Raw genomic sequence first — 9682 nt, 5'->3', positions numbered from 1 at the left:
TAATAATAGTAATAATTAGTAATAATAGTAATAATAGTAATAATAGCTAATAATAGCTAATAGATAGTTAATATTAGTAATAGTAATAATAGTAATAATATATAATACTAATAATAGTAATAGTTAGTAATAATAGTAATAATAGTAATAATAGTAATAATAGTAATAATAGTAATAATAGTAATAATAGTAATAATAGTAATAATAGTAATAATAGTAATAATAGTAATAATAGTAATAATAGTAATAATATAATAATATAATAATAGTAATAATAGTAATAATAGTAATAATAGTAATAATATAATAATAGTAATAATAGTAATAATAGTAATAATAGTAATAATAGTAATAATAGTAATAATAGTAATATAGTAATAGTAATAATAGTAATAATAGTAATAATAGTAATAATAGTAATAATAGTAATAATAGTAATAATATAATAATAGTAATAATAGTAATAATAGTAATAATAGTAATAATAGTAATAATAGTAATAATAGTAATAATAGTAATAATAGTAATAATATAATAATATAATAATAGTAATAATAGTAATAATAGTAATAATATAATAATAGTAATAATAGTAATAATAGTAATAATAGTAATAATAGTAATAATAGTAATAATAGTAATAATAGTAATAATAGTAATAATAGTAATAATAGTAATAATAGTAATAATAGTAATAATAGTAATAATAGTAATAATAGTAATAATAGTAATAATAGTAATAATAGTAATAATAGTAATAATAGTTAGTAATAATAGTAATAGTTAGTAATAGTTAGGCTAAAGGGTAGTAAGCTTTATAGCTATAGAAAATAATAAGAATAAGATAATATTATAGCTATAAAGTTATAGGCTACACCTATTAAAATTTAGCTATTATTAAGATAATATAGAAGGTAGTAGTAAGGCTTTAGATATAAATCTATAGAAGCCTACCTAGTAGCGCCTAAATATATAGGTTTAGACTACCTTATAGTATTTATACTAAGGCTAAGTAGCCTATAAAGAGGAAAGTATAAGGGTATAGGATTATACTTAGATATACTAAGCCTTAGGCCTTATATACTAAGATAGGTAATATTATACTAGGTAATAAAGATATAGGTATTAGCTACTAGTAAGACCTTCTTAAACCTTTATTATTAATAAAAATAGTACTTCTTATATATAAAAGATATTTATATACTAGTAGCTATACTAAGGTATTAAGGTATAATAGTTAGCTCTAGAGCTACCTAAGGGTATATATTTAAGCTAATAGGTCTCTAATAGTGTTAGCTAATAAGGTATATTTCTATAGAATCTACTTATTAGATAAGTATATATTATTAGTGTTATAGTAGTAGTAAATAATATAGTAGGCTACTATATTTATACTATAGATAATAGTTAAGGGCCTATATTAAATATATTATTACTTTACTAAGGGTCTTACTATAGCCTTATATAGTAAAGAGTAAATACTATAGGCAAAGGTAGTACTAGGGGTAAAGTAGCACCTAGGCTACTAGTAGGCTATAAGGATATTAATATTAGAGTATTATTAACGTTAAGGGCTTCTAGGGATATTTTAGGGTAAAAAGTAAATTAGGCTAATAAGGTAAAGTATATATAATCTACTAACTAAAGGTAGCACTATAAGTATAATAGTTAGTATTCTATAATAAGTACTATAAATAATATTATAAATAGTAAAGAAGAGAAATAGCTATCTTAAGAAGAAAAAGGTCTTCTTATAGCTAATAGATAGTAAGAGTAATAAAGCTAGCTATAGGCTTTTATTTTATAGCTATAATAGGATTAATCTTATTATTATAGGAGACAGAGGTATAGGCTATTATAGCTATAGGTATAGGGACCTATAGTAGTAAATATACCTAGGACTTTATAGCTATAGAATCCTTATAGAATAACCTAGAATATTATAGCTATAAGACCTTTAGTATATCTTTAATAATTAGGCCTTTATAGCTATAAGGCCTATAAGGTAGCTATACTAACTAGAGCTTTATAGCTAAGGGATTATAATATAACTAACTAGAACTTTATAGCTATAGGAGGCCTTAATATAGTAGCGCTAATTAGACCTTTATAGCTATAAGGCCTAGGATACTATAATATAGCTACCTTAATCTTTATAGCTATAGAGATTATAACGTAGTAACAATAGTAAGGCCTTTATAGCTATAGGAATATTAACACTATAACGCTAACAAGACCTTTATAGCTAAGAGGATAATAATACTACTAACTAGACCTATATAGCTATAGGGATTATAATATAGTAATATTAACTAGACCTTTATAGCTATAGGGATTATAATATTAACTAGACCTTTATAGCTATAGGGATTATAACGCTACTATAACTACTAGATCTTTATAGCTATAAAGATTATAATATAGTAACACTAACTAGACTTTTATAGCTATAAGGATTATAATATAGTAACACTAACTAGATCTTTATAGCTATAGGGATTATAATATAGTAATACTAACTAGACCTTTATAGCTATAGGGATTATAACGCTAACTAGACCTTTATAGCTATAAGGATTATAACGCTACTATAACTACTAGATCTTTATAGCTATAGGAATTATAATACTACTATAATAACTAGACCTTTATAGTTATAGGGATTAGGACGCTGTTAACTTAATCTTTATAGCTATAGGGATTATAATGTAGTAACGCCTACTAGAACTTTATAGCTATAAGGATTATAATGCTACTAAATAAACCTTTATAGCTATAAGGATTATAACGTTACTAATAAAACCTTTATAGCTATAGGCATTATAATACTACTACTAACTAGACCTTAATAGCTATAAGAATTATAACACTATTAACTTAATCTTTATAGCTATAGGTATTATAATATAGTACTACTAAGTAAACCTTTATAGCTATAGGGATTATAATACTACTAACTAAACCTTTATAGCTATAAGGATTAGGACACTACTAACCTAATCTTTATAGCTATAGGGATTATAATATAGTAACGCTTACTAGAACTTTATAGCTATAGGGATTACAACGCTACTAACTAGAACTCTATAGCTATAGGGATTATAACACTACTACTAGACCTTTATAGCTATAAATATTATAATACTACTACTAACTAGACCTTTATAGCTATAGGGGTTATAACGCTACTATCTTAACCTTTATAGCTATAGGCATTATAACGCTACTACTAACTAGACCTTTATAGCCATAGAGATTAGGACGCTACTACCTTAATCTTTATAGCTATAGGGATTATAACACTACTAACTAGACCTTTATAGCTATAAGGATTATAACGCTACTAACTAGACTTTTATAGCTATAAGGATTATAACACTACTAACTAGAACTCTATAGCTATAGGGATTATAACACTACTACTAGACCTTTATAGCTATAAATATTATAATACTACTACTAACTAGACCTTTATAGCTATAGGGATTATAATACTACTACCTTAACCTTTATAGCTATAGGTATTATAATACTACTACTAACTAGACCTTTATAGCTATAAGGATTATAATACTACTGTTACCTTAATCTTTATAGCTATAATAGTTATAATATAGTAACACTAACTAGACCTTTATAGCTATAGTAGTACACACTGCTATAGCTATAAAGATTAATATAGGCTAGGCCTTAGGCGCTAGCACTTAGGTTAGTAGGTTAGGTAGGTTAAGTAGGTTAGGCGTTAGGCATTAGGCACTAGTAGGGCAAGGGGGGTAGGTTAGGTAGGTTAAGTAAGTAGGCACACTAACTATATATACTAGGTATATACCTAGGGGTATATATCCTATTACTTATTTCCTTCTATAAGAAAGAGTAACCTAAATAGATAACCTATACTTATACCTAGCTCTTGTCCTATATTATTTATTTAGCTTCTTGTTATTACTTGCCTTATTTTACTACTTTACTATTATACTTTACCTTTGTACTATGTTACTTTATATTACCTACTGTAGCCTTGCTTCTTCTGTTAGATCTATAATAGCTAGTAGAAAGGCTGTGTTAATAATAATATACTGTTTTTTTAGACTAATTAGAAAGGTAAACAGTAGTATATCTATAAGACTAGTGTGTTTATATTAATTCCTAGTGTGTCTATATTAATTCCTATAAATATATATATCTTATATTTATAATTCCTTATAATAAAGGAAATATAAGGTATAGAAGTAAGTAAGGTATTTAAAAAAGCCCTTACTTCTAATATAAATTAATTACTAAAGAGCTATAGAAGTCTATTCTTAAGTATATTAAGTCTATCCTATATATAAGTCCTACTTCTATTTATATATATAAGGCTATATCTTAAATATATAGCCCTAATATATCCTTAATATATTACCTATATACTAAGTATATAATATCTATATCTTTAGTATATAGATCTTATCTTATCTTATCTTTATATAACTTATACTATAGTTCTTTTGTTCTAGGGATTTATTTATCTTATAATTCTATTTATCTTATTAGTGTCAAGGCTATACTACACATGCTTCTAGCTTAGTAAGGCTAATACTGCGTATAACTTATTAGGTTATAACAGTCCTATACATAATATATAATATAGACACTTTCAAAAGATAGAATAAGACATTCTTATAAGCGTCTAGCTATCTATTATTAATATATAACTCTTAATCTATTCTTATAATAATTACCTTATAGCTTTAATACTTTCCTAAGCGCAGTTACCAAGCACCTACAATTGCGACATTAGATACTAGTAGAGAAGCACAAATAGGTAGCGCCCTAGACGCTCTTTAACCCCTTTTTAAGTATTAAGACATATATAGCTAACTAAGTTAACTTAGTCAAGCTGCGTTCCTATCTAACTCCCTACACCCTGCAGTCCATTGTCTCTAGCTGCTCCCTAGACCAGCTGCTCCCACGCAACCCTTAGAGCTTTACAAAACTCTAAAAGGCTTCCAAGACCTCAGCCATCTCTAACCAAGCTTGTGTCTTACTCCTCAACGCTGCCCCTACCATAGTCGCCGCTTCTTTACCTCCCTTCACGCGCTATCCAATTATTATAATGACTAGGGTCAAGCCTATGCAGCCCTCTGCTGCCACACCCGCTGCTATCAAACCGTCAACAAAGATATACCAGGCGTAAACAAGAAAGCCAAGGGTATTATGCTTAAAGACGTTAACAAGTTCCTGCCAGTAACGCTGTCTCCTATTTAATCCGCCGCCATACGTCGCCTTGTCAAGCCGCCTATGCTAATAGAACTAATTACTAAGTCCTTTAATAGTTCTAGCTAATCTAATCACAGCAAGGATACAGGTACAGGGTTAGCTACAAGCAGCAATTATAAAGAAAATAGAGATAATAATAATAGTAAAGATTATAACAAAGGTAGTGCTTTAAAAGAGATTAATATTACCTAAGTAGACAATAGTATTCAACAAGACATAGATGTTAAAAATCGTGACAAGACTCAAAACAGCGACAATACCTACCACAACAGCGATTCCCTACGCAAAGACAATTTAATTCAAGACGGTAGCCTTATTTATCTATTTATCTAATAGCCCCCGCGGTGCACAAAGGTGATTTGTCTATGATCCTTCTAAGATCTAACCTCTCTAGGCCCCCTTTACGTTGTAGTTTATAACCCCCCCGCCCTCTTCTGCCACGCCAACGCCGGCTCTTGAGTGCCCCCCTTTATGAAGTCTCTTGCCTCTTCCAACCGCGATAGCTAACGCCGGGGGCCCACAGCACCTAATGTACAAGACACGCAGCCGTCTACTACAGCCATAGAAAATTGGCCTCTATTTGCCTCACCCCAGTCTTGGAGCAAATCGGCTTGCCTCAGCGTGAAACAAGACAACATGAGTAACTCTAGTGTTGCCGTCATCCTGCACACGTTCCACACCATCGGTAGAGTTGGCCTCCCGCCAAATACAGACTGTCTATTGTGGCGGCGCGTCATTGCGGCCTTTATGACAGTGCTAAATGACCCAGCCTTCTTGCCCAAGTCAGCCTTTATGCGCATCCAATGAATCCAACTCCATCACAAAGAACTTCGCTAGACGCAAAGGCCTGGACCTGGCGTCCGACTGGAAATCTTGCTAAGTTGTTGCATCCAATGCCAACATTGCTCGGCCTATCAGAGCACTATAAAGATATTCATTAGGCTTCTGTTTTGTTTTCTCCCATTCTTTTTCCTCTTGTCTTTTTTAAGTACGACAGAAACTTACACAAAATGAGTTCAAATTTAATCCACTACAGGTATTAGTAGGGTCTGCAACGCTTTGGCCGCAGCACAAAGGACCAGTCTCAGGCCTGGCGATACCCTGATTACCCTGATTGACTCTATGTCCGCGATGTTCGCTGTGAAACAAAGATTCGATGCCGAGCCCAAGAACGGTAATAGGAGCTGAAAAGAATATAAGAGCGTAGCGCATTTTGTTATGTTTTATGCTGGCTGATTGAGGACAAAATGATGATAAATAGAAAGAAGTACAGACTTGGCTGTTATAAATTTAATAATTGTTTTAAAGCCGTACTCAAAAAGCGATCTTGTTATAGTAAGAATCAACATATGTTATCACTAGGTAATCAGTATGGGAGGCAGAGGACTGTCTATTTAACCTGGTTGTAAATAGGCTTTAGAAGAAATATATGTAAGATCTATTATAATAACTGATAGGAAATACTATTGAATAGGCTGAAAGGAAGCTGGCTATGTTCAGCGCATGATCAACGTTACAAGTATTAGTAGTTTCACAAGAGTAATCAGACAAGCTGACAATGACCCTTGCACTAACCTAAAGTAGTATTAAGGGATAGGGTGGGTTAGGATTCAAGCATGTGATCAGTCCTGGTAGGACTATTATATCCTTCTAAGTGATCTCCAGTGACAAGTCCACCACATGGTTACAGTACACACGGGTCACATAGGGGGTCATTGTTAAGTCATTGCCAGCTTGATATGTGTAGACTTGTTTTGAGAAGTGTTTATCCTAACTGCTGGCTCCTGACTGAGTGGCTTAACGTAGAGCCGTTTTAAGTGTTGCCCATGCCCTGCACCCGCTGACTAACAGGATTTAACAGGATTTTAGAGACCTCCACCCGCTAATGGTATAGGGTTAAGATATACTATCGTCAATAATTGACTACACAAAGCCTGGTGTGCTTTGGATGAACTGAAGAAACAACAGGGGTATGCCAACGGGCCGTGTTTTATATCTGGCCTGCGCGGTTGTCGGCACAAGCCTTCACAGGGAGGTATGACTCATTGGCCTTAGTCTAGGATATTAAAGGTTAGTCTAAGATGTTATAAAGTTTCAATTACATGTCTTAGCATGGCCTAAGCCAGAAAGGGTAGGTAGCGCTATGACTTAGGTACTTAAGACAGCCCTATGGGCCACTACACCACCTCCTGGGAGGGGAGCATGGCAATGCCATTCTTCTAGAGTTAAATCTATTCAATATAAAACTATGTATAAAATTATGAGTATGTATATGACCATTCTCTGAGTCCCTTTGAGCCCTTCTCATATAGTTAATGTGCTTACACCTCGTTGGAGTTGTCTGTCCTTCCCAAAGACCTTCCTTGCGTGCTCAGGCTGGCTGTTTCTTTTTCGCAATCTGATTCATGCAGATCGACAACAGGCTCAATGTCTTTCACGCCTCCTCTTTTGTACTTTCGCCATTCTGACTGCGACATGGAGTATAGCCTTGAGGCACCAAATAACTGTGTGCAGGTCCATAGCGAAAAGATAAAAGGGGTAACAAACTTCCAGACAGTTCCCCATCTGTCCCAAGACTTATGGAGAAGGTAAGCGGTGACAGCGACTTCAGTGAGGGAGCCCACGATCATCCAGACAAAGAGACCGCCAGCCAGATAGGCTAGCAGTTTGCTCTCGTTACGTCTCGTACGCCAGATGATCAAAGAGATAAGAACTGGTAACTCCGTAATGGCGTCAAAGGTACCTATCTTGGCGTTAGGAACCTATATTCAAGGTTGAGCATTAAAGGATTGTGTTCCATACATACCCCAGACCATACACATGTAAAACTCAAGAGAAGCTTCCGGGTGCTTCTCCCAATTATTGAATAGTGATAGCGACGTTTGCATGATAGCTATGAGTCCGACGTGGTGGGCGATGCTAATAGGACTTCCGAACTTGGTGCGATAGCAGAGCTCATAAGTGTAGTATGCAGGGTACGCCTGGGCTACGATGAAAAGAAGGTCTCCAACCCGAACTCGGCTACCTGCGGCCATGGGCGTCGATAGTTCCGCAGGCCCAGCGATAAATTCCATGACTGGGTAGAACCCAATACACAGAACGAAAATCATATTCATTGCGCCGACGTGGTAGTGAGTAAAAGATCGACGCTGTTTCTCGTTCCCGGGAGCCTGGAGGTTCATGTAGATACTTCCGTAGAGAGCTCGAAGTAGCCATCGTTCGAGAATGTTACATAGTATCACTAGTATAATAATACTCGAGACGAAGAACAGCGTTCCATACGGCTGAAGATATGACAACGGTCCATTTGATATCGTACTGATCTTTGGGAGGGACCTAGAGCCCAAAGTAGAGGAAATTGTCGACATGATGAAAGAATTCTGGAGAATCTATGAGAACAGCGCCTGAGGATGTGGCACTGGTGTGTTGTAACAAAGCTATGTCGCTGAGCTGGCTATACGGGCTTTATAGAGATGACTGATATGGGTTCATCGGAGACATCGGATGAACACCACATAGGTACGCCCCTGACTTGGATTGAGAATATCACGCCTTGACGCACGGCGAAGATTTACTAACATACTAATCATACATTCCTGGGGATAGATCGGCCTGACCGACGGTACTCACAAACTCCACATTTACCAGTTCGCAGGCATACTTCAGGAGGCACCATGCGCGCATTATGATTTGGTTATGCCCACTGCCAGTTGAGGAAAGCAGTAAATTTTGTTTTACTGCTGACGAAGACCTTCTCAAAGACACATTGTTACACGCGCGCCCTGGCTAAATAGGTCGGTGTACTTAGAGAGCGCGTAGTCAGAAAGTCTTTTGCGTCAAGCAACTGGAGTCAAATCTTACGACCAAGGGCCTTAACCCCACGAGTGTGTATCAATAATGTCAAGGGATTTTACTTATTAATAGATGTAGGCCTAATATTGAGCCACAAAAATCCGTCCTGCCTAGATAGTAGGCTATGGAGAATACAGGCTTAATGACTAGTAGTGTAATATGGTGCGTTTGAGTAAACCCTGCCAGACTGCGGCGTTTTTTTCCAGCGGGGAGCGAACTTGCTATTGTTGGGACCGGAAGGATAGGTCCGAGATAGCGGAGCTAAAAGCCATCCCCTTCCGCCCCTCGCCGCCCCCACGGCTCGCCTCGTATGCGGGGTGCCTGTGTTAAGTGACCCTTAGCACCGGTATATACCGCTTGTCTATAGTATCCTAATGCTCTGTAACACGTATATAGTAGTTGTTAATCATGCGTATAGTGGGCATTATGGAAGAAACGCTGGTCCGTCATGATTCCGGCAGTGCGGCACCATCATCTCGTGTTCTTTCCACTTAATTACATGGTTACGCCCGCCAGCATCCCCACCGGTCGAGCTGAAGCATTTCCTACTTGTTCACTTTACCCACAATGT

At 35.2% G+C, this 9682-nt stretch overlaps 2 protein-coding genes across 2 annotated transcripts; both read right to left on the bottom strand.

Moving 5' to 3' along the window:
• Window positions 1-6049: 6049 nt before the first annotated feature.
• Window positions 6050-6471, bottom strand: LY79DRAFT_531715 (uncharacterized protein; the record flags this gene model as incomplete). The annotated part of the gene is made up of 2 exons (XM_060556265.1): window positions 6050-6181; window positions 6265-6471. 2 exons carry the CDS (start codon window positions 6469-6471, stop codon window positions 6050-6052), a joined length of 339 nt encoding a protein of 112 aa, XP_060406612.1.
• Window positions 6472-7463: 992 nt separating this feature from the next.
• Window positions 7464-8627, bottom strand: LY79DRAFT_689593 (uncharacterized protein; the record flags this gene model as incomplete). The annotated part of the gene is made up of 2 exons (XM_060564718.1): window positions 7464-8002; window positions 8066-8627. 2 exons carry the CDS (start codon window positions 8625-8627, stop codon window positions 7581-7583), a joined length of 984 nt encoding a protein of 327 aa, XP_060406611.1. The 3' UTR covers window positions 7464-7580.
• Window positions 8628-9682: the final 1055 nt, after the last annotated feature.

The sequence above is a fragment of the Colletotrichum navitas genome (assembly GCF_030913465.1).
Source record: "Colletotrichum navitas strain CBS 125086 chromosome Unknown LY79scaffold_409, whole genome shotgun sequence".
Taxonomy (NCBI): Eukaryota; Fungi; Ascomycota; class Sordariomycetes; order Glomerellales; family Glomerellaceae; genus Colletotrichum; species Colletotrichum navitas.
The sequence above is the reverse complement of the archived record's forward strand: the minus strand, read 5'-3'. Positions and strand labels throughout refer to the sequence as shown.